We start from the raw sequence: 25,144 nt of genomic DNA on the forward strand, positions 1-25,144 counted from the left end.
GTCCATGTTGAGCAAAACAAATGCTCATTTAAACCAAAAACTTAATTATATCAGATATGGTGCATATTACTTGTGTATATGAAATAGTTTGTAAAAGTAACACGTCCCCCCTCCTGACTCAAACTGTAACATGTGTAACGAAGGAAGAGGGGAATAGGGTGATACCTAGAAGCACATGATTAGATGACTCAGCAATTCATTTACCATTTTTTTGCCCCAGATAAGACACATACCAACAAAGATGAATGCCAAATGCATAATGAATTTTTATTGCTTTAACAAACATGACTTAATTATCAGTTGAGCAAATTACTAATAAACTATACAGTGACATGAGTTGAAATTAAAATACCATTTCAAATAATTCTACATAACTTCAAAACAAACCCAAGGTTATGTGTGTGAAATTATTCAATTGAGAGCAAAATGAAAGAAAAATTTCATTGATTCAGTAAAGCACAAAAAGCATGCAGAATCTCAAACAAGGAGTATTTGGGCTTCTATGTCGATGTCATGAGGACATTAAAGAGCTTTATCTATTCTTGGATAAATAATTCATTTTTATTGATTGGTGAAACTGACTTTAAGGATAAATATGGATCTGAAAGATCCACAAGTGCTTTTGCCGAAGTTTCTTTATATCCAAACCATAATACTGCTTCAAATTGGCCATTACTATAGTGAGTGGTTCACTCAACCTCACTGCCTTCTGAACAGCAGGGTAAGATGTATAAGCTGGATGGTTTGAAACATCTCAAATGCCACTAAACTTAAGCTTTCAAGATATTGCTACAATAAGCATGATTATTATTATTGCTTACTTTTATTTCACTCCAGACTATCTTCATCTAACTCTGCCCTTCATCTTTAATTATAACGTGCACGCTACCTTCAGAAATGTCACCAAATTTAAATTGTCAAAGCTGTTGCTTGTGAAAGTATAAGGTAAAGTAAGAGATTTTTCTTTCCCAAGTCACCATCCAACTAAAATATAATCAAAATGAAGGCAGGGGCACCTGGAAGTCTTTCATGAAGTTTTAATTCATATTTAATTACCAGCTTCCTGAAGAAAATTTTAAGTCTCAACTGTTAGGTATTAAATTGGCCATAGATTGGGTGGCTCAGTGGTTGAGCATCTGCTTTTGGCTCAGGGCATGGTCCAGTCCTGGGATCGAGTCCCACATTTGGCTGCCCTTTAGGAGCTTGCTTCTCCCTCTGCCTCTGTCTCTCTCTGTGTCTCTCATGAATAAATAAATAAAATCTTTAAAAAAATAAATTGGGCATAGCATTTGTCTAGCTCTGTTTTCAGGGAATTGTTAGTAACAGATATGGAAGAAAAACCATTATGCTGTCATTTAGGTCCAATGTAATTATCTTCGGAGGGATTGTACTATACAAGGAAAAATTTCAAAACTAGTAAGAAGCACAGCTTAACCTTGCAAGACAGTTGATGAAATTCTCATATTTATATCCCCATGGACACAATGAATATCAACACAGAAAAACACAGAGTTATAATGGCAAAAGATTTGACAAGCAATGGAACACTATATCAGTATTTTTAAAATCAATTTTATGTTTAAATCCTCAGGAAGAAGGAAAGTTCTGTTTAAGAGAGCATGGACTAACATCTCAGACTTGCTCCCTTTGCTTTATTAACAAACACCCCAGTCCAAACTTGATGTTAGAAGCCTAGGTTAAGAAAATCTGCCTGTCTAAGCTAGACTCTTGGTGACTACCACAGAGAGATTCAGATAATTCACAAAGATGACAAACTGACCAAAGGGACTGCTGAGGGTTGGTTTGGCACTGTGTAAAACATGGCTGTCTGAATTGCAAGAAAAGTTACCTATGGTCTTAGAACTATTGATGTAATTTTTGAAAGGGGACTTCAAAATGTTTCAAGAGATTCTACATAACCTTCAAGATAAAAAAAAAAGAATTAAACATAAACATTCTTCTTGAAAATGCAAAGGAAAGAAAACTTTAGAAGTAGAAAATATCCCATGTGAAAGGAAAACATGGAGACTGCTCTGCTACTACCCTTTGAGTGGCTTTTGTAAATGTTCTCCATTGAAGAGAAAGTTAGAGATGATCGTTAGAAATCTGAGCATTTTTTTCAAATAGAAATTCCTTCCTGAGAGCTTCTTTTTCTTACAGATGGGTATAGGAACCATCATGAGAGCCAGGTATCCAATAGCAAAGACCCCAAGTAAACACATTCTCAGTTTGAAAAAAAGACCTGTGGCTCCACTTTAAGAAAGATCAGAAAGTCATTTAAGTCCCAATAGTAACATGGACAAGAAGAGTCAAGCCTTCAGTTGGCTATAGGAAGCAGGACCACATAGAGTTAAAGAACTACATTTACCTGCAGGCCAGGCACATACACACAATATACATTTATGACTTCCATAAAACAGGAAACATACATTTGCTACAGTTTGGTCATTTTAGAATACAAAGAACCCCTATCTTATTTCAATAGTCCTTGGCCAATGATCCCCTTGGATCCATAACTTTAAACACACAAGCACACATTAGCAATGAAATAGGAAAGAAATGGTACCAACATATGTTTTTCAACAATCAATGCTGAAGATGGATTGAAACAGGCATTTGCATAGAAGTCTCCTCTATCATAGTAAAAGTAATTTGCCAAGGGTTTTCATCCTATTTCAGATCACATATAATTGAAATATTCATTCATCATACTTCTGATACTCTAATTCAGATTATTAGAGGTGAGAATATTCACCTAATTACTTATGTGACCGCCTTTTATCTACTTTAAATGATGTAGTTACAGATAGATAACATATTTTTTAAACTTTCCATCTATTTGCTCTTACATAAGAAGTAGGCGGCATTTGAAATGTGTATTTCATTATTTCATTTTAAACTGAAAAAACCCAATCTCTTTTTTCAAGAAGTCTGGTTGGTATAATGACCAAAGTTCAGATTCTAGATTGCAACAAAAGAAATTCTAAAGCAAATAAATATTCAAACAAGATTCTTATCCTGCTTAAACATCAGTGTCCTTATATGTGAGATGGAGTTAACAATGTTTATCCTATAGGATTAGTAAGAGAATTAAACAAGGTAATAGTATTTAACACAGAGTTGGTTCATGGGGTAAAGACCACTGTTTGTTTTGTTACCTGGTGTATTCTAAGAACCTAGAACAGTGTCTGGAAGGTCATAGTTGCTCAACAAATATTTATTAAAATCATTGATGTGTGATTATCCTGAGGAGCTCTGATATTGGGAAGAATATCACCCATCAGCAGCCTAGAATTTCCCTTTCTTATCTTGCAAACAATATCACTAAATCATCCCCAAAATTATATAGTTCATCCTCCTGCCACTTACATGACTTTACCCAAACCACCAAAGACAAGTACCATTTTCTATCCTTAAAATATTCCTCAGGAGGAGACTGCCCAATCTTCATAGAACCAAAAACCTTTCCTCCTTTTGGCTATAAGTTATCTGCTTCTGCAACTACTTTTCTTACTCATTCTCCTGCCTCTGTCACTTTCTTCCTTACATCCCTTTAGAACTGCTCTGTATATACTGCTTTTTCTCTCCAACTTGTCAAACTCATTTTGAAAGGCAGTCCTTGTGATTCGTTCCCAAAAAACCAATGGGGACTTTTGGATGCCACAAGCCAGCCTGCAGCCATGAAACATCTCATCCTGGGATCTACATAAATGCCAACTCTAGAAACAACCATTGCCATAGACAGGGTCCTGGTAAGGCTGGGTTCCATTTCAAAATGGTTCTCTCAAATGGTATTAATTTTCTTCTTTTGAAGTGTTTAGGAATAGATCCTATGCTGGTAGGGGGGGAAACTCACATGTAAAATGATGACTGTCGTAAACTACTGTTTATTTGATTTAAAAGAAAAATTTCTTGTTCATGTGAATTAGTTTAAAATGGCAAATAAACTGTTTAAAATTTTAATCCTCTTCTTTTCTCTCTTGTAGATATCTAGGATAGTGTTACAATCTTGATTAAAACATCTGTAGTTACATATACCTGGTTTTAATAAAGTCCACATTTTCTTTCCTAGTAGACCCAATAGGCCAAAGTGAAAACTTTACTTTATATGTAGATGTTTCTGTCATTAAGCCTGGCTTTTTTATTTGGTAGTAGCATGCAAAATATTAATACTAAAGATATCGTAACAACATGGAAAGAGTTATGACAAAAATGGTATAGAGTTTTCATCTAAGTGTTATTTCCTGATATGTGATATACAAATGAAAATGATATAGAAATATAAATTTCTCAGTTTGCAGAAATTTTCCTAGTTTACTTAAAAAGAATTTTTGAAATTATATGCAAGTTATAATCTTTTAACTAGGTGACCCTAAACCTTCTGATCAAGTCAAACAAATATTTCTGACTATCCAAACAGAAAAATGACTATTTGATTCCTAAATATGCAATAGACAGGCTGTCTTGGCAAAAGACTGGCTGACAAAACAAAGTACAGATTTCATTCAGCTTGATATTCTGATGTCTACTTTGCTGACCTAGAGAATTACCTATGATGATCCTGCAACAGGATAGCAATTCTGCAATGAATTCACTGGAGAATGGTAAATATCACCAGGAAAAGTCTCAGATCTCATCCCACTCATCTTGCCACTATACTGAAATCTGTATCCATGGGAACCTCAATCCCTGTCAGGAAGTGTGCACTTGATACCAAAAAAGTAAGAATATTTTCTGGAATAGAATAAAACACTCCCCCCCCCAAAAAAAAAAAAATAAAGCAAGAACTAATGCTGCTGCGAATTCAAATTTATAATTTTAATGCTATAGAATATATTAATCAATTTCTATGTGGGATAGATACTTACAGAGATGAGAGATGAGAGAAAGGTATTTTTGGTGCATGGACCAAGAGGAAAGGACATGAACTGGGCATAATTGGGATGAGCAACCCTGACTGCATCAATCTGGGAGAGAACTGTCAGCAGTTAATATGAGGGTCCTTAGCTCAGGGATGGATGATGAAAAGACCACCTTGAGGTGTAGAAAGGTATAGAAAGCCACTGAAAGTATTTTCTCTGGTGTGAGACATTAGGCTTTTCAGCCACTCATTATAAAATACGAGGAACACAAATTATTAAGTTTGAGGCTCAAATTGGGCTTTTATCTACATATTCATAATTTTATCTTGCTGTATTATGACTTGAAAACTGACCTCCTTTGAAGCTGGTAAGTGAGCCAGAATGCCATATTGAAAAAGTGAGCCTTTCTACGTGACTGTGGAGTCCTTAACCCTTACACAGAAGGCATGTGATGGAGAACATATGTTATACAGATATTGATAAATTAAGAGTTTTGCAAAAAACAGAGAGAATAAATAAGAATATTATATTTTCTAATATTCATTATTTTCATTCATGTCTTAAGAGAAACAGAAACAGGATCATTAAAAAATTATCTTAGAAGTTTGGGGTTTGAAATCTTTTCCTGACTCATTCATTGAATTGTACCTAGAATCGCCATTGGAAAGAAATATTTTAATCCAATTATTTCCAGTTGTGATAAAAAATATCAGTGAAATAATAATCTACTAAAGATAATTTTAATTAAAAAAAACTGGAAGTTTTTTCTCAAACAAGAAGAATGAGAAATATAAGTATCTCCCTTTTATTTAAGTTATCAGTCTGATTCCAGTCTGCTGTTTGACTAAGTAGAGTGGAGCTATCCTTGTAGATCATATAAATCCTCTCCTCTCTCTCTCAAGGTTTTTTTCTTTTTTTTCCTACAAAAGTTAGCATACATTTATTTCACTTAAAAAAAAGTGAGTTTTGATTAGCAGGTGAAAGCAAATGTATCATCAGAAGAAACACCAATCTGTGATATGGTTTCAAAAGGTTCATGGATGGGCCACCAACCTGTCACTCTCATTAATAAATGTCCACCATTCCCCCACAGAAGAAGCACTTAAATATAACTATATATAGTACATTCATATTTCCTGATAAGGTTCATCTAACTATGCTTTCTAGCACAAACATTTAATATATTTGCTGCTAGTTTTTCTTGTGTATAAGCACTTATTAGTGGGTTTGAATCTAACTAAGCTTCAAAATGGCCCACTGTGGAAATTTTACTTAAGTAGACAGATATCATTCTCAGCTCTATATGTCTTATTGCACCTTTGATAATTACTACAGTGGACTTCGCTTCTGGGACATTCTCCAAGTCATGTTTTTAATTATTTTGTTTAATTACAGTTATTTGCTTTGAGCTAAGCTGGAAATCTACCTACTTGAAGAAGAGGCCTTGTTCATACCTCATTTTGGGTAAAGTGTCATTTTTTTAAGCTATAGAGGTTATTTGGTAGTGATATGATTTCAAGGTATTTGTTCTTTTGGCATGAATCCTGCATTCTAAACTCCAACTTGTGGAAAGCTGACGTAGAATCAAACAGACATTAGTTTCCTAAATGATACTTAGGATTCTTGACTTGTGGCTTTAGGAACTAAGATATACAACTAGTAGTTTGGTGATTTTTAAAAAAAAATTGTTTTCTCAACTACATTATAAATTCACACTTCTATCTGAGAAAAGTAGATTATAGATGTCAGTCTTGTAATATCTACTCTTGGAAGAAAATGATAGTAGCATTTCAATGAAAGGAACTCCCGTTTTTGCTTTTTATTATCTAAATAGTTCTGGAAAATAGAAAAATCTGGATTCTCTAATTCCTTTCTACGCTACTTTTTCTTTTAGAGAGGAGACTCTGTCCTAGATAATTATTGTAGGCCAGTGTAGAGTGCAAGGCAGGGAGGACCTATGGCTTCACCTCCTAGGAAGTTTATATGCTGAGCCAAGGCAGCTCAGCATTTGGAAGAATACAATAATTCATAACAATAGAAAGTTAGCACTTTCCACATAATTGATAATGATCTATTAAACAAATCTTTTCCCCACACTGTTTAGCTCAAGGTACCATACATATCATACTCTCAACTTTATGCATTCTTATGTTTCACACATTCTTTTACCCAAACTGCTCTTCCTGGAATCAACTGATGTTGCGTGTTTGGATTTTACTTCATCAAACAAGATGACATAGTTGTTGAAACAACTCATTAATGGCAATGTTGTACAGAGTCAAGTTACAGTAATAGCATAATTTTGATTAAGTAGAATAGGGAATGCATGTTAGCAAACTTGTGAATGGTAACTCTGTGTGTGAGAAAAAATGAAACAACTCCTCCAAAGAAGGAGATGTGGGGCAGGGACAAAGACAGAGACAGAGAGAGCAGGGGAGAGGCAATGCACTAGACACTAAGACTATTATGAAGTCCTTCAGCAACTTAACTAAAGATGAGTGTGGTGACTGGAGTTATAAAATTACCTCAACGACTTTTATTTTAAATAATGTTGTTAAAATCACTCCAGTTTCATTGCCATTAACTCTAGTTCCTAGTTCACTGATACATTTCATGCAGTTGTATTTTACTCAACAGCAAAATGTTTTTCAAACTAGCCTTTTCCATTTAATTACAATTGCAAGCTAATACATATCTATTTTTAGAGTCATGCAGAACTCCTATTTTTGTAATCATAACTCACCCAGGCATATAGTTAGGTATCCCATTTCCCCCAATGACTCATAACTTCTCTTCCATATGTATTCTGGTGAACCATTTAAATCTAACAATGTACAGAACTGCTGAACACTATGGAAGCCTAAAGGTGCATTTGTGGCATCAAAACTCACTGTATTATTTATAATGTTACAAAAATGCTTCATTAATAATCAAGGCTGAATTTGACCACTGAGCTTGGTTAGTTTGTGGTGTTAGCCTAATCAATTGACAATAGATACAAATATCTAGAGATTGAAAAAAAATTCAAACTCTAGATATCAAGAGAATCACATACGTCTGTTAGGTTAGGTAGGACTAAAAAGTATAGAGAGATTAAGGGGGAAATATTTTATGAAGTCTTTTGCTTTCATTGAAAACTAAGTCAAGAGCTCATGTCAGTATTTTAATCCAAAATGGTAAGGTGAGTGTACTTTAGCTATTACAGATGAACAGGACTCACTTGAGTCTCCAGTGTTCATTTGGTAATAAATGTAAGATATCATCTGTGACAGGAAAGACTGGATGACCCCTAAAAGGTTCACTCATTCAACAAGCATGTACTGAGTACTTATTAGGTACTGGTCATACACAGATGACAACGACATGATCCCAAATATATGTTGCCTCCAATGTTTTACATTATTTGTGGGTTAAATTCTAAAAAGTTAGTGAACTTACAAATGAATTAAGTGCAAAATTAAAACACTGTGTTTAGTCCGGACTTTGTAATATAGGCACTAGAGGAGAAGAGTGGTTTCAGTAGACATGTCTTCCTCTAAATTCACTCATAACTTGCACTGGGTGGATTTTTTTCTTTGCTGAGCCTCGTCTGACAGCTGCACAAGTTTCCTCTGGCTTCTCTCTTTTAATCAAGGGTTTTTTTGCAGGAGCCTTCATTCTCCACATCACAACTGGGTGCCGGGGCCCAGCAGGACTCTGAATTCGGATGATCTTGGTTGAGGCAATGTAAGACATTTTCACTGTTTGCACCACAGCATTCATTAAATTTTTGGCTGCTTGAATCAGGGAGGTGACGCTATCCAACTGTAGGAGGGAAAAAAGAGCTATTATTCATGAATGCAATCAGAAATATAAAAAGATTTAATGTTACAGAAACTGAAATGTTCCACTTCATTTTACCCCCAGAAATGAATTAATCCGCATTTTGTGTATCTATGTAAATATTTACATTCATCTATCCACTTGAATTTATCATTTATCTCTTTATCTGATGCATAAACACATTCCTATCCTATTTTCTGAGATTATATCTTAAAGAGATTAATTTCCACCTCTTGGTTTTCAGTGAAAGAGATTTTATAACTTCTATGTAATATTGTAAGGTCCAGGTCCAGATGGTCGCTGCTTTCTTCGTAATGAATTTCCCTATTTCCAGGGGTAATTCTGAGCCCTTTCTATAACAGATGACTATCCGGGCTGCCCGGGTGGCTCAGCGGTTTAGCGTCGCCTTTAGCCCAGGGTGTGATCCTGGAGTCCTGGGATCGAGACCCACATTGGGCTCCCTGTACGGAGCCTGCTTCTCCCTCTGCCTGTGTCTGTGCCTCTTTCTGTGTGTCTTTCATGAATAAATATATAAAATCTTAAAAAAAAGATGACTATCCACAATAAAAGCTATAGTATATGTAAGTAACTTTATAAAAACAGCAACTGAAAACTCTTCCTTTCAGGGAATTTATAGTTTCACATAAATATTATACACACATATAGGTGTACACATGCATATATACCATTCACTTTCATAATTCTACCTAAAAGTGTCTCTCTCTTTTTTTTTAAACACAGAACTTTTAAACTGATCATGCAGTGTATTAAAATAGATAGAGCCAAGTCTTTTCAGTCAAAGAAAGTTGGTTTTAAATTCTATGTCTGCCTCAGAACTTGGGCAAATCATTTAGCCATTTTCATCCTAGTTTCCTCAGATATTTAATAGAAAATAAACGCTTATTAAAGTTAGATAATATAAATATGTGTCAAGGAACCTAGTGTAGTGATTACCAAATAGCTGATTGTTTTTAAATACATTTCCTTTGTTTCTTATGAAAACTGACAAAATTGTCTCATTATAAAGAGATGAAAATACTAATACTAAACCAAACTTTTTCTCACATGATTTTGTTTTTAATCGTTTTGTCTTCTGGATTGCTCACAAAAATAATCTCAGGGGGAAATGGAGTGATATCCATAGAATTTCGCAAAACACCTTAGAGCTAAGCCGAGCTGGTTCATTTTTATACAACTAATGCTTCTTCCATTATTTTAGTTTGGCAGATTGTCATCCCCAGCCAACTCCTACAGGAAGATGTGCCTCCACTGTCATCTCTCTGTGATGTGTGCTGTCAGGGCTGAGACTCAAACACTGGCTCTGTGCTTGCTAAAATCCATCAGCAGCTGCGTGGCCTGAGTACTCTACCTTTGCAGCTCAAGGAGTCTCATCTCACATACAGAATAAATGAGTGAAGGAAAGTAGTAAGCTGAGGTTATGTGCCTGGGGCAGTGGGCTAGCTGGCTGCTTCCTAGGAAGAAAATTTAATTAGCTCCATTATATGCCAAGCCTGAAATCCTTGAAAAGGTAACACCAAAAAAATATGTAAATTGAAAGGCAGTAGTACTTGGCAACTACATATCTTTAAGTCGTTTTACTTATTGAAGCCAGAAATGTAGAATTTGTACATGTGGCAGGAATGACAAGTGCTTTGCAAACATTAAACAGTCTTTCATGAAGCACTCACATGTATTTCAGAGGACACTTAGAGCTTCTGAATTTGTACGTAACTTTAAAGAAAAAACACTAGACTTTAGGATAGGATAACACACTTCATTATTAATGCTCCTCTGTGGACGGATTATAGACTAAAATCGGTCCTTTAATAATTAGCAATTTTTATTAAAACCTCTGGGAGCCAATTAGATTCTGAAAGGAGTTTCCAATCTCATCATAGGGAGAAGAAAGTGTTTCTAAATGATGAATTAACATGAATAGTATTGAGGATCCTTGGGAGTTCTCACTCTCAAACATGAAAATATTTGGTTTACTCCAAGGGCTCTGTGCTACCATAAAGTCTTTCATGGAAGAACATTCTAGAGACCTGCTATCATTCAGGATGCCACCAGTGGCTTTGGCTCTTCTCCTTTTACATGCATGTCTCCTCCTTTTGATTTTGTAATCTTGTTATGTATAGATTGTATTTTATCTCATTTCCTTTTGATTTTTCCATGTATTATATATAAACCAATAGCCAAGAGAGTATGTTTAAGTTCAATCCATGCTTTAACATGTGGAAACTGGCTTGTCTTCTTTCTTCATTGAATCAGCAAAGTCCTGTCTGTGCCATTGTGATCTCTTATGATGGCATCTGACAAAACTGTTTATTTTAAAATTCTAAATGGCTGTAGTAAAACTTCTCTGGGTGACTCAGTAAAGCCATAGGATAAATTGCCTCCCCCAGGAGAGTGTGAAGACTAGTTTTGCAGACAAATTAGGACAATTGCTGCAAGAATACATTTAATGAGGAAAATTTCTCAAGCATTCTATAAGAATCTTTGAAGTCTAAGAGCTATGTGTGCTAAGATGCATCTCTCTGCTATTAGCCAAGTACCTGGCCACACAAGCAAGGTGCACAGACAAGCCTAACAAATAATAGGAGATTTTGCTTGAGGTCCAAACAGTGGCTCAAGCCTATTAATAGAGAGTAACTGCATGATTTCCTGTCTGCAAAAAAATGTAAGTGTTCCTTGATGAAAAATCCTTCAAGGGAAGTATTCAATAGAACCTTCTTTGTGAAAACAAAGCCAAATCTGAGTTGGGCAATGCATCACTTGGGGTCTCCGTGTTCAACTTATTGAATTCAGAATTCAATCTGAATTTCACAAATGCACCTGTGCAAACAATAATATTAATATACTTTAAAAGCCCAGTACAGTAAACCCATCAGGCTGTAAAACTCAGGTCCAAAAATTCTCATATGATAACGAATCACTTTCATTAACTGAACATTCTTCCAGGCAGATGCAACCTGAATAATTACCATAGAAGGAGATTTTTTTCCCTAATATCTGATAACATTCCTCTATGATCTAGATAAAATGTTCTTGATCAAGGTATCAACTGAGAACAAAAATGGCTTCTATAACCCAAGCCTCCTAAGGTTATATATAAATATTTGAATTCAAGCTTTCTATACCCCCTTTCCATAATAGGAGATGAGGTTTTAAATAACCCTTAAAAGAGGATTTTTACCTAAAATGAAAAGTCTCTCATTAATTGGAAGTCTGCTCTCCTACCGCAGGAAATAGGAAGATAGTGTCCCTTTGCATGCTGGTGATTTGTCCCTTTTCTTACAACTTTGGTGTGGTTTTAGAATAACTGAGCTTATTGATCTACTAATGTTACAATAAGTTTCTCAATATTGTCCATGTTCAAACATAAATAAGGAAGTTATGCCCCATCTTTTTCAAAGATCTAAATAAATATAAAGAGATTATGTTTAGTAAATTAGCTCTTACCCTAACTGTAAGATGTATTTTGTAAACAATCCAAATTATGACTATCTCAATAGAATCCTACTCATTATTATCAGTTTATAGGAATCTTAGTTGATTTTATTTTAGGTTTCTCTTGTGCTTTGTAGTATGTATTCTGTGATTTCAATGGAGAGGCCAGTACAAATTCGTCCCATTCTTTTTTTTTTTAATATTTTATTCATTTATTCATGAGAGACACCGAGAGAGAGAGGCAGAGACACAGGCAGAGAAGCAGGCTCCATGCAGGGAGCCCGATGTGGGACTCGATCCCGGGACTCCAGATCATGCCCTGGGCCAAAAGGCAGGTGCTAAACCACTGAGCCACCTAAGGATCCCCCCGATTTGTCCCATTCTAAGAGTGTTTTCAGACAAAAGGTTTGGTCCTAGTTAGAGATATGTCTGTAATGCTTTGCTCTGGGAAAGGAGCAATTCAATGGCGTTACAGATACTTTATTTTTCCTCATTAAATGTCAACTTTTTGTGCATGTGACAGAACGGAACATCTGGATCCTTTTATAAAAACCCATGTTCAATACCTGTGATGTAAGTCCTTCACAACTACAAGTGGAACACCTGCTGGCAAACCCTTGTCAAAATCCTATGGCGATGTTGATAATCAAGAGTAATAAAAAGACAAGGTAGTTATTCCTTCTTTTAATTTTCTAAGTTTCTCATTTACATACGTCAGAACACCAGAATGTCTTGTACTATACTATTCTAACTCCCCAAATACTGGATAGAAGAACTTTATCAGATATATGTTTTATAGGAGGATGCTCAGGAAGGGAACCTCACTCCCGTTGATATGGATCTCATCCCCTTGCATCTAGGCTGTCACCTGGGGAAAGCATAGCTTCCCAAACCCTGTGCAAACTGCCATACAAGCTACCACTATCGGGACTCTTGCAGAGAAAAAATCCTGACGTTGCCTGAAGAGTTATATTTCCTTTCTTAAAACCTTCTGGGTAAACTGGTGCCAAGTGTAGACTATGAAATTCTTGTGAGTCTCAATGTTTACCTAAACTTAAAGACCCCTGGTGGATTTGCACCTGCACAGTACAATACTTGAAAGGCAAATGTGTGGAGTTGGGCTGCAATTATAATAACAGCTTATAACAATCGTTAATGTATCTATTGTGTGCTTCCTGTGTGTTGGCCCTGTTCTAAGTAGTTGACACACATTAAGTCACAGCAACACTATGTGGTAAGTACTACTATTATCTCCATTTTAGAGAGATGAGGAAACAAAGGAACTGGAAGGCTTGGTAAGCTTGCTTAAGGCCACACAGTTGTTAAATGGGAGAGCCAGAATCTGAGCCAAGGCAGTCTCTTTCAAGTACCTGGTGCTCTTACCCATTATACACCCTGCCTTTCAGTAATATGTTACTTTCGATGTGTGTTTACTTTAAGGTATGAATAGTTAAAGAATCTGCACTAACATTAATAAAATGTCTAAAATTTAAAAATTGACTACCTAATAACTGATTTGGGGAATATTATAGAACTTTTATAATGTATACTGGTACTAAGAAAAATGAAGTTATTTTACTTGCCAAGGTATTTTATCAGGATGGTGGTCTGATAATCTTTATACTCCATTATTTTCTAAGAAGACGTTTTTTATTTTGAAATTGTAAATATAAATACTCAGTCATCATTATAAACTCCAAACAGCTTAAAAACTTTGAGATTAGTACTAATTTATAACAAAACATTTTTAAATTTTAAAATGTGGATCTCAATAAGATAAAGAAAAGAACATAAATCATATTATAGATTCTGACATAGAATTGCATAATATCATTTCATTATTAAATTATTAAAATATGTCATTAGGCATCTCGGGTGGAGGTTTAGTGCTGTCTTCAGCCCAGGGTGTGATCCTGGAGACCTGGGATTAAGTCCCATGTCAGGCTCCCTGCATGGAGCCTGCTTCTCCCTCTACCTATGTCTCTGCCTCTCTCTCTGTGTGTGTCTCTCATGAATAAATAAAATCTTAAAATAAAATAAAATATAATATATCATAATGTAAATACAAACCAAATTTTCTCTGATTCTCAAATAAAATTAAATTAATTTGTTTGCCTTAGTTTGTAATAGAAACTAGGATTGGGAAAGAACTGATACAGCTCAACACCTGTAAAACAAATAATCTAGTTTAAAAATGGTCAAAATACATGAATAGACATTTCTCCAAAGAGGACAGGCAGATGGCCAACAGACACATGAAAAGATGCTCAACATCACTCATCAATAGGGAAATCAAAAGTACAATGAGGTATCACCTTACATGTGTCAGAATGGCTAAAATCAAAAACACAAGAAACCGCAGATATTGGCAAGGATGTGGAGCAAAAGGAACTCTTTTGCATTGTTGGTGGGAATGCAAATTGATGTAGCCACTGTGGAAAACAGTATGGAGTTTCCTCAAAAACTTAAAAAATAAAACTACCATATGATCCAGGAATCGCATTACCCAAAAATACAAAAACAGTAATTCAGAGGGATACATGCACCTCTATGTTTATGGCAGCATTATTTATAATGGCCAAGATATGGAAACAGCTCAAGTGTCCATCAAGAGATGAATGGATAAAGATGTGGTGTGTGTATATATATACACACATGCATATATACACATGCATATATATACACATACATATGCATATATAATGAAATATTATTCAGCCATAAAAAAGAATGAAATCTTGCCATTTGCAACAACATGAGTGGAGCTAGAGAGTATAATGCTGAGTGAAATAAGTCAGTCAGAGAAAGAAATATACCCTATGATTTCACTCATGTGGAATTTAAGAAATAAAACAAGCAAAGGAAAAACAGAGAGAGAGAGAGACAAACTAAGAAACAGACTCTTAACTATAGAAAATAGACATGGTTCACAGAAGGGAGGCAGGTAGAGGATGTGGGAAATAGGGGATGACAGTTAAAGAGTATACTTACCATGATTTTTAAAAATGATAATAAAAAAAAAAGAAGAAGAAAGAAAGAAACCAGGATTTGGTTCCCTAACCTATAGGTTCTATTTAATCATTACTTAGTTTTAAAGTTCTCAGTTAAATTATCTAATTAGGAATAAGTTTAGCATAAGTAATGTGAAAGGGCATTATGTATGTGTCTTGGTAGATAACAGCATAAATGTTTCTTAAAAATATTACAGATTTTTACAATATTTATATTGTATAGGTGTCATTTTCATCACTAGATTGATCTGTGGTAGCTGTACACCACTCGAAGTGTTTAAATATATATTTGTCAGCAAATTTCCATAATCTAATTCAATATGTTTTTATTATCTATCCTGAACCTCTCTTGAGGAGCTAATTTTATCCAAATACTTGCTTGACATATTCTTTTGTTTCTGAACAGATTTTTAGAAGAAAGACCTGTATTGAAAGCATTTTCTCTTTTCAAATGCATTCAAAAATGCTAAACAGCCAGGCTGGCTTAATGGGAAAATCAAATTAGGGACTTTGTTAAGGCTAGTCAAAATGGAGTTACATATCCAAATTGAAATTGTCAAGCTTATAATTAAATTGAGAAGATGGCTCCACTTTGAATATGAAGAGTTATTCCGAAGGGCCACTGATAGGATTCACATAGTAAATTTGTCCTTTGCCAACCCTCCATCGGAACGTGACAACAGAAAAAGATAACTTAAGTTAAAAGGGAGGAAAATCGATGCATGGAACAACTAAAGAAATTTAACACTACTGAGACAGCCAGACATAAAATGAATTATGACATTTATTCATTTGTAATATTGTCCCGTCAAAAAGCATTTTCAAAGCTAATTTTTTTCTGAAGCACATACTCTAGCCCAAAACATTCTGCATCATCTTAAAAGGAAATAATCACAAACATAACACCAATTCAGGTGGCTACTCCAAATGCCTTTTAATTCTATTTGAAATGGCCTGTGATAAAAACATGGTTGGTAATATCAATGAGCTATCCTTAGCTGCTCTTCAACTATGTTTACTTAAAGGCAAATGCTGAACTGAATTTTCCATAATCATTACAGTTCAGGTACTAGTTACACAAATTCAGAAAAATTAGTACATACTTTCCCAAGCAGAAGTTGTAGGAGTGGGCAGGTTTTGGCATTTGCCTGTCTCAACATCAATGTTAAAAACCTGTGCTTTCTCTTCTCTCCAACATCAGACAGGGCTCCGAGGTCTGCCCTCCCCACAGACATCTATTATTGGTATTCAGCATGACACCTTGATGATCGCTGTAAGAACTCTGGACTGAGAGCATGGAAGTAACAGGATTGGCCCTAGATCCTACATTTATTTCTTGCATGACCAAAAGCAAGGAGAAAGTAGGTTCTGTGAAGCTAAAAACCCAAATGGCATTAGTGTTCCAATTCATGCAAGGACTTCCATTTCCATCAATCTTTTCACATTCCTACTCTTTACTCTCTCTTGATTATCTTCCTACCATTTAATCCTTCTATTAGCAACACCTACCTTTCTTAGTTCATTTTCTTCTGCTACAAACACCTAGTAGAAGAGAACTGCCTATGTTCCTAGCACTGATCTATTGATGACTCCCTCCTACTTTTAGAGAATCTTCTCATTTGGAAAATGGGTTTCTAGTTAAATTGATGGAGACCAGCCTGAAGCTTACAGATAATGCTGTGTTGGGTCTGTAGACAATTATTGTACTCATTCTACCCAAGCATTATTTCAAACTTCTACTCTCATCAAACCTCTAGCACTTCATATTCTCATTTGTTCTGCAGAACATTTCACCTGAAATAAATATAAAACAAATAAGCAAGGAAACAGACAATAGCAACAATAAATTAGAAACAAAAATAGAAGCAGCAAAATGAACCTGCCTGAATCTAAATTTTATCCTTAACCACTTCCACTAAAATGAAAGAGTTATCTCTTATTCTGTCTATAACCAACTACTAACAGTGCTCTAGATTTGACTTCTCTCTGCCTTCTTGGGGACTGTGCACAATTAGTAATTCTTTTATACTACCACATCTTTATGGTATTCCTTTTTATTGACATTTTCATTGTAGTGCTTAAATGTTCATAAAATCCTACCTCAAAACACAGCTAGATTTTGAAAAAACAATTGTTATACTCCCTGACCCTATTTTCATAATTTCTCAAGTGATTTCTTATTTTCACAAAAATAATTTTTCTTTTTGGATTGCCTGGATTGCTCAGTGGTTGAGTGTCTGCCTTTGGCTGAGGGCATTATCCTGGGGTCCCAGTATTGAGTCCTGCATTGGGGTCTCTTCAGGGAGCTTGTTTTTCCCTCTGCCTGTGTCTCTTCCTCTCTCTCTCTCATAAATAAATAAATAATTTTTAAAAAATGGTCTTCCTTTAAAAAATATTTTCTTTTTTCTAATGTATATTAATATAATGCATATTAAATATGTATAATATATAAACTATATTATGCATAATCAAAACATTGTTTACAATGTAAATTATATTATATGTAAATATACTCATATATAATATTGATACATATATTAAATACATGATATAGTATATAATTAATATATTATATAACATAAGCATATATGTAAATATACTTGTATGTAATATTTACATACTATTTCTATAACATATATGTTAGATATATAACATGCATATTAAATAATTCAATATATACCCTTATACATCTGGTTTCTTCTAATCAAAGTTCACTTATGAGATCACGTAATTCTCATTCTGATATAATATCCTCAATGTAAAAACATCATAATTTATTTATCCATTCTACAGTTGATGGACTTTAAAGGAGTTTAGCACTGTTATGAATAGCAATTTATGAATATTCTGTTACATGTATTTTGGTGAACAAATACATGAAATTTTGTTGGATACATACCTGAAAGTGCAATTGCAGAGTAATAAAAATGCATGCTCAGTTTTATTGGATATTTTCATATAAAAAGTGGAAGTGCTCCTGCAAATTTATACTTCCATAATTTATGCTATCATATATAAAAGTAATATATGATAGTTACAATTGCTACATATACTCACCGACACTTTTTCCTCATACTTTTCACTTTAACTATTTTGGCAGGATTACAGTTGAGATTTTAATTGGCACTTCATTGATAACTAATGAAGCTGAATATATTCTCCTATGTTTATATTAACCTGCATCTAGAGACCATGAAAAATTCACTTAATTATTTAAATATTTTTCTAGATTCCTTTGGATTTTCTGGTACACAAACACTTCATCTATGAATAATAACAATTGTATTTCTTCTATTTATTTTGTCTTTTTTTCTTTCACATTATCACCGTAGTGCAGAAGTATTGCCAGGTATCTCCATTCATCTTCTACCTCAGAGCAAATGTTTTCCATATTTTATCATTTATTTCTTAGCTACCTCATGGACAGGAGCTTATTTTTATTTTCATTTTTTAATTTTCTGGCAAGGGAAGATTTCTTAGTTTTATTTTATTGGATGAAATCCAATTTATCAATTTATTTTTATTTTTTTGGTTAGTGATTTTTCTTTTCTTCCAAAAAATGTTAGGCTACCAAACAAGCTTACCAAAATTTTCTTTTATGTTTTCTTCTAGATGTTTTAAGTTTTAGATTTAGATGTTTAAGGTTATGGCTAGCTTTGTATTGACTTTTGTTTGTGGAGTGGTAAATAGCACTTTTTTTTCCCATGTAGATATCCAGTTTTCAAGCACGATTTGGTAAAAATGCTTTTCTTTCCTTTTTAAAGCTAGTTTGAAACCACTGTCAAAATTAAATTTGAGCATATATGTATGAGCCTATATCGGGACTTTCAATTTGTTTCTATATCTATGTTTATCTTTTTGCCATACTATGCCATTTTGAATCCTTTGGTTTTATATTCTTTTCTTAGAGGGAGAGACTGTGTGCTTGTATGTGGGGGTAAGGAAAAGAGCAGCGGAGGAGGGAGAGTGACAAGTAGACTCCATGCTGAGCATGGAGTCTTATGTGGGGCTTGATCTCAGGACTCTGAGATCATGTCCTGGGTGGAAACCAACAGCCAATCATTCAACTGACTGAGACATTCAGGCATAACTTATATTAAATTTTAAAGTAAAATGCATACAACATAAACTCATTTTTTAACAATTGATTTTACTATTTCAGGTCATTTGGATTTCTATGATTTATAGAATCAGCAAAAATGCCCGTGGGAATACAGATTGCAATTATGTTTAATATGTAGGTCATTCTGGATAGAATGATGATGTAACAATATTGACTCTTAATCTATAAACATAGTATAGGTCTTCATTTTACTGTTTAGTTTCTCCCAACAAAAGTTTATAATTTTCAGTTTAAACATCTTGCATATATGATGATAATTTTTCCCATCACATTTTGCTTTCAATGTTACTATAAAATTTGTTTTGGAAATTCTTTGACTTTTTATTGCTAATATGTAGAATTACAATTGATTTTTAGTTTTTTTGGGATTTTGTTTGAATTTTGGTCTTGTTTCTTGCAACATCTCTGGGTGAAATTTTGGGTGAAGTTAAAGCTCACACTTAATAATTTTTGCCTTTTCTCAGGATTTGCAAGACTCTAACATTCATTGTCCAGTATTTAAAAATACTTGTAATATATATTTCATTCAATGTTATGGTTGTTCAGGATAGCAAGGAAAGCCCAGGTTCAGTCACTACAATAGGCTAAGAAGCAAATGTCCAATTCTGTCAAATTTTTGAAAGGTTATACATTTTACATTAGAGTATTGAATTCATAGAGATTTATAACAGTGCTAGAGTCTTCTTAGAAAACCACTTTGTAACTGTGAAATGCTCTTCATGTGCACTAATTATGCCTTGAATTCTACTTTATCAGCAATCTTTTGATTAGTGTTTGAAGAGCATACCTTTTTCAATCTTTTACTTTCTATTTTTATTTGCCCTTATATATTTTTTTAAGATCTATTCATTTGTTTTGAGAGAGAGAGAAAGAGTGAGAGCATTGAGTGGGGGAAGGGACAAAGGGAAGAAGAAAAATCTCAAGCAGACTCCCTGCTGGCATAAGCCTGACATGGGGCTCAATCTGAGGACCCTAAGATTATGACCTGAGCTAGAAACCAAAAGTTCAGGCACTCAACCAATTGAACCCCTCAGGCATTCCTCCCTATATTTAATATAAGTCTCTTTTTAAAGTATTCTATGGTATTTTCTTTATTTAAGTTTGGAAATTTTACTCCTTAACTGATTCCTTCATTCACCTATTATGTAATATAATTACAAAGTCAGGTTGTGTTTATAACTATCTTACTATTCATATTTTATTTGACATATTTGTGTACTATATCTTTATCCTCTTTCCTTTGAGCTAATGACATATTTTATAATCTTCCATTTTCCTTCTCTAGTACCTCCTCAGATATATATATATATATATATATATATGAATATATACATATACATATTTTATTATATAATATATATATATTTTTTAACTATTTTTGTTTTGGTTAGTCTAAAGATTAAAGTATACTTTGATTTACTAAGATTTAATATAAAGTATTACTTTAGGGCATGTGGGTGGCTCAGTTGGTTAAGTGTCCAACTCTTGATTTTGGCTCAGGTCATGATCTCAGGATCAAGGGGTTGAGTTCCTGCCCTGGGCTCTGCACTGAGCAGGAAGTCTGCTTGAGACTCTCACCCTCTGCCCCTCCTCCTGCTCATGCTTTCTCTCTCAAATAAATAAACAAATCCTTTAAAAATATACATATAAAGATTACTTTTACCATTCTTCTTTAGAAAATCCAAATTCTATTTACTCATTTCAATTTTTACAATATAGTCATAGTGAATTCTCCTTCTAAATAGATTTTCAACTCAATAGGGTAAATGTAATTTTTTTGTACTGCCATATTTTTTATATTCTCAAATATGTAATTTTCCCCTTACATTTCCATGTTTCCATTTTAGAAAAATGTCCTTCTATATAAAAACGTACTTTCAGTATTGCTTTTTCAAATGGCCTGATAGAGAGAAATCCTATCAGTTTTTATTTTTTCTTAAAGGATCTTCATTTCAGCTTCTGAAGTATATGATTCTTAGTTATAGAATGCTGGACTGGCACCTGTTTTCTTTCCCTTAAAGAGATCATTCCATCTTCTACAAGATTCCATCATTTCTTTTGAGAAAGCAGTTAATAAGTTTTCATGAATCTCCTCTGAAGAAAGGAGGTCTTTCTCTCTGGTTGCCTTTAAAATATTAACTGACTTCTTTTTGATCATTGGTTTGACTATGATGTATCTAGTCAGATTTTTTTCTTTTACATCCTGCTTTGGATCCGTTAATTTGATCAGTAACAGGAAATTCTAGGCAATTATTTCCTCAAATATTGCTTTTGTTTCCTTTTTTCTTCTTTTTCTTCCAGGGGTCCAAATACAGCCATGTTAAATATTTTGTGCTTAATTCTAAATGTTTCTTATCTGGCTTTCTAGTTGGTGTTGGTGGAGTCACTGGTTATCATAATCTACTGCATTCTATCCAGAAATGGAAGTCTTCTCCTTCTAGTAGGAATTTTAGTTTTTACCTTTCATAAGTTCTTAATATTCAAAACTGCTAAGTACTTTATACTTATTAAAAACTTTCTTCCTAGTTTCAAGTCTGTTTTACCCATTTACCTCTCAGTTTGCAAGATGTAGAATTTCCCTGTGCGGGATGTTTTCTCCAGATGTTCCTTAATCATCTGGATCTTAAACTCTGCCCTCATCTTTCCCCTTCAGTCTGAATCCACAGGCTATAATCACCATTAATTTGCTTACGATTATGATTCTTAAAATTTCATCATCTTAGATCTAAAATTCCTTACCTCACTTGAGGAATCATCAACTAGTCAACCACCTAAACAAAAACTAAAAATCACCTTTGACTCATCATTTTCCTTCACCAGTCACATCTAGTCAATCACCACAGCCCTCAGTCCAATCCTTCGATTATCTTTCCTTCTCTACCATCACCATCCTATTAACAGGTCATTATCTTCTTTAACTTGGAAAACTGCAGGATGTTTCTGGGCTCTATCTCTGTATTTTCCTTCCTCTCTGGTCCATTTTCTACAATAAGGCAAAAATTACCTCTCAAAAAACAAATCTATTTGTTTTACAGTATACTGATGGGTTTGCATTGGACTTTAAAATTTATCTTCATTCTAAAGTTTTTGTTACAAGTTACAAAGTCTTAGCTAGTCTTGTCTCATCCTGCATACTCAACTTTATTTTTTGCTTTTATATTATGTGGCTCAGCTATAAAATGAAATTAAAATATTTTAGTTTCTAAATTTGCCACATATTTTTTTCTCACCTCTATTCCTGTTCACAAGCCATTTCATCTGCCTGGAAATAACCTCTTCTCTTTTCATCAGGGAGACTCCTTTTCCCCACTTACATCTCACATTAATATCACTTTCTTAGGGAAGTATTCAATGATACCTAGAATAGGCTGGATCACCCTTTTATACATTGTCGTAACAATTTATATTTCATCTAACATTAGAGTCATAATAAGGCAACAAGATCAATGTAGGAAAGCTAATACTGTCTTTTTCACCCTAATTGCTTGAGACAAACTATTGGAGATATTTGGCACACAAATAAAATACTTTAAGGACCATTTATATAAATTATAGAACTATAAGTACAGAAACCATATGCAAAATATTTTCAAAGGTAGACGTGATATCACTTATTCATTCTATTCCGCCCCAAAACAATATTTCCTAGATGCTCCATATGAAAGCTCCATAAAACAAAAAGTTTTTAGAGTCTAAGAATGGGATGAAAATCCTTGTTCAAATTATACTTCTCATTGTTTATGTTTAAAACTCTAAACACAAATCTGTTGAAAGACATGCTTCTCAGAAAATTGAGAATTCCCGCATTTTAGATTAATATCACTCTTAATAATTTTAATGCAATATATCAATAAGTAATATGTTTATTAGCTCAAAAATAAAGCATTGATTTTTACAGTAGACAATCTATGTTTGAACTCTAATTCTGTCACACCTTAAATATGCAGCCTGAGAAGAAAATAATTAGCTTCTCTGAGCTTCTGTTTCCTTTCAGTATAATTATAATAAAAATACATTTCAGGGCTAGTTGTTAAGATTATGTGTGAAAGTGTTTATAACACACTAAGGTGGGGCTTTACACGTACACATACATATGCACATAATGAAGCTATGGCATTTATAAGTTTTTAAGGTGAACTGGCAAATAATACAACATAGAATTTGGAAGTTTTGGTGGAACAAAACTGAAGACAAATTCTACCCATGTTTTGAAAAGCCAGGAACAGCAGAAGAACATTTCCTGACAAGAGTTGAAGGGACAAGTACTATGACTCTTTCCTATCCCAACACATACATGTATGCACACACGCGCACACACTCACACACGCGTGCACACACACATACACACACCCCACATTTCTGAGGCTGTTTATCACAATCCTTTTAGTGAAAATATTAGTCATGATCCAGTGAGGAAAATGAAACTATTCCAGATGTTTCAAACACAGAATGTAGTACAAGAACTTTATTGCAAGGCAATCCTCAACTTATCATCAACACCATGAACTGTTACAATTCCTGGTATGAAGGGAAATTAAAAAGATGAGACTATGAAAGTAGCTAAAAAGCCAAAAGTAAATGATTGCTTGTCAATAGTCTACCAATTGTCTCCCATTGGTTAAACTGAGCTGGAAGTGAGTACTCAAAACATCTTTAGTGGAGAAAAGTTCTGTGAGCAATAGTAACCATGACAAGCAAAATGAGATTTTATGTCTCCTCAATTTCAGTATGGCATGTTTTCATTCTTAAAATTTCATAGTACTTACTTTTTCATTTCTGTGAGTATAATAGTGTGTGTGTTTTAAAAGAAAGTTCATATGTCTGTGCTCTCATTCAATCAAAGAAATATTCATACAAAGTCAAGTAGTTATTTTCCCTAACTCTATTCTTAGTAAAATAAAACATGGGAGAGCGATGGCTTATTTAACTCTCAAGGCTTTGGCATACTTAGATCTTTAATATCCTGTCAAACATGCCTATGCGTCTCTAGAAAAATTCTGGTATTTTGTTAGGAAAAGAGATGCTACAGAAGTAAAAAGGATACATGAATAAACTTTAAATTATTACTTATGTACATAAGCCTACATATTGTACATATTTATATACAGAATGTGGTTTTCTGACTTTAAGTAAAATATCAGGTCTCTGTTTTGTTGAAGTACATCTGAAATTCTGCCTCATATTGCAATTTTTGGTAACTCAACTTTTCCAGAGTCTTTGAAGACTCGATCATGGTTTAACATGACTCTATAAAACATAGCAGTGGCTTCTATTTTTTAATTAAAACTTAACTTCACAATCATCTAGTAAGTAAGAGCCATAATGAAAACATGACTAGCTTTAGACAATTGTTATGACAAAATCTATGATAAAGTTGCCAGTTTTCTGGACCACTGTGTGACTTTTTAATATCTTATGCTTCCTATAGTCTCACGTAACTGGTACATCTAGTTGCTACTCCAGCCTCATGCCTGCTAATGGCCTACAGACACCACAGTTATGTACTGTGTCAGTGTTTTGTGCATTTTTTTTAAGATTGTATTTATTTTTTCATGAGAGACGGGGGTGGGGGGGCGGGCCAGGGACACAGGCAGAGGGAGAAGCAGGCTCCTCACAGGGAGCCTGAAGTGGAACTTGATCCCAGGATTCCAGGATCACATCCTGAGCCAAAGGCAGATGCCTTAACCACTGAGCCACCCAGGCATCCCTGTTTCAGTGTTTTAAATCTAGGATAAGAAGTAGTAGTATTGGCTCATGTGATTATTGCTTCATCCACATGCTGGAAGGAAAGGGCAGCAGGTAACAAGACAAAACAATGCTTCAGAAATTATTACAGAAGAATCCTGGAGCAACAAAATGCTGAGATGTGAGGCATT

At 34.2% G+C, this 25,144-nt stretch overlaps 1 protein-coding gene across 3 annotated transcripts in view; it reads right to left on the bottom strand.

Annotated features, from left to right (window-relative positions):
• Window positions 1-246: 246 nt before the first annotated feature.
• CTNNA3 (catenin alpha 3) overlaps window positions 247-25,144 on the bottom strand; it is a 1,666,571-nt gene continuing 1,641,673 nt past the window's right edge. For 2 of the 3 annotated variants that reach the window (XM_038534067.1, XM_038534068.1), the window contains exon 18: window positions 8,379-8,666. In XM_038534067.1, the coding sequence (XP_038389995.1) occupies window positions 8,379-8,666 (288 nt within the window). Of the gene's footprint in view, window positions 8,667-25,144 lie in introns of all 3 variants that reach the window. The other variant, XM_038534069.1, reaches the window with a different exon arrangement.

Source organism: Canis lupus, chromosome 4 (genome assembly GCF_011100685.1).
Source record: "Canis lupus familiaris isolate Mischka breed German Shepherd chromosome 4, alternate assembly UU_Cfam_GSD_1.0, whole genome shotgun sequence".
In the NCBI taxonomy this organism is placed as follows: Eukaryota; Metazoa; Chordata; class Mammalia; order Carnivora; family Canidae; genus Canis; species Canis lupus.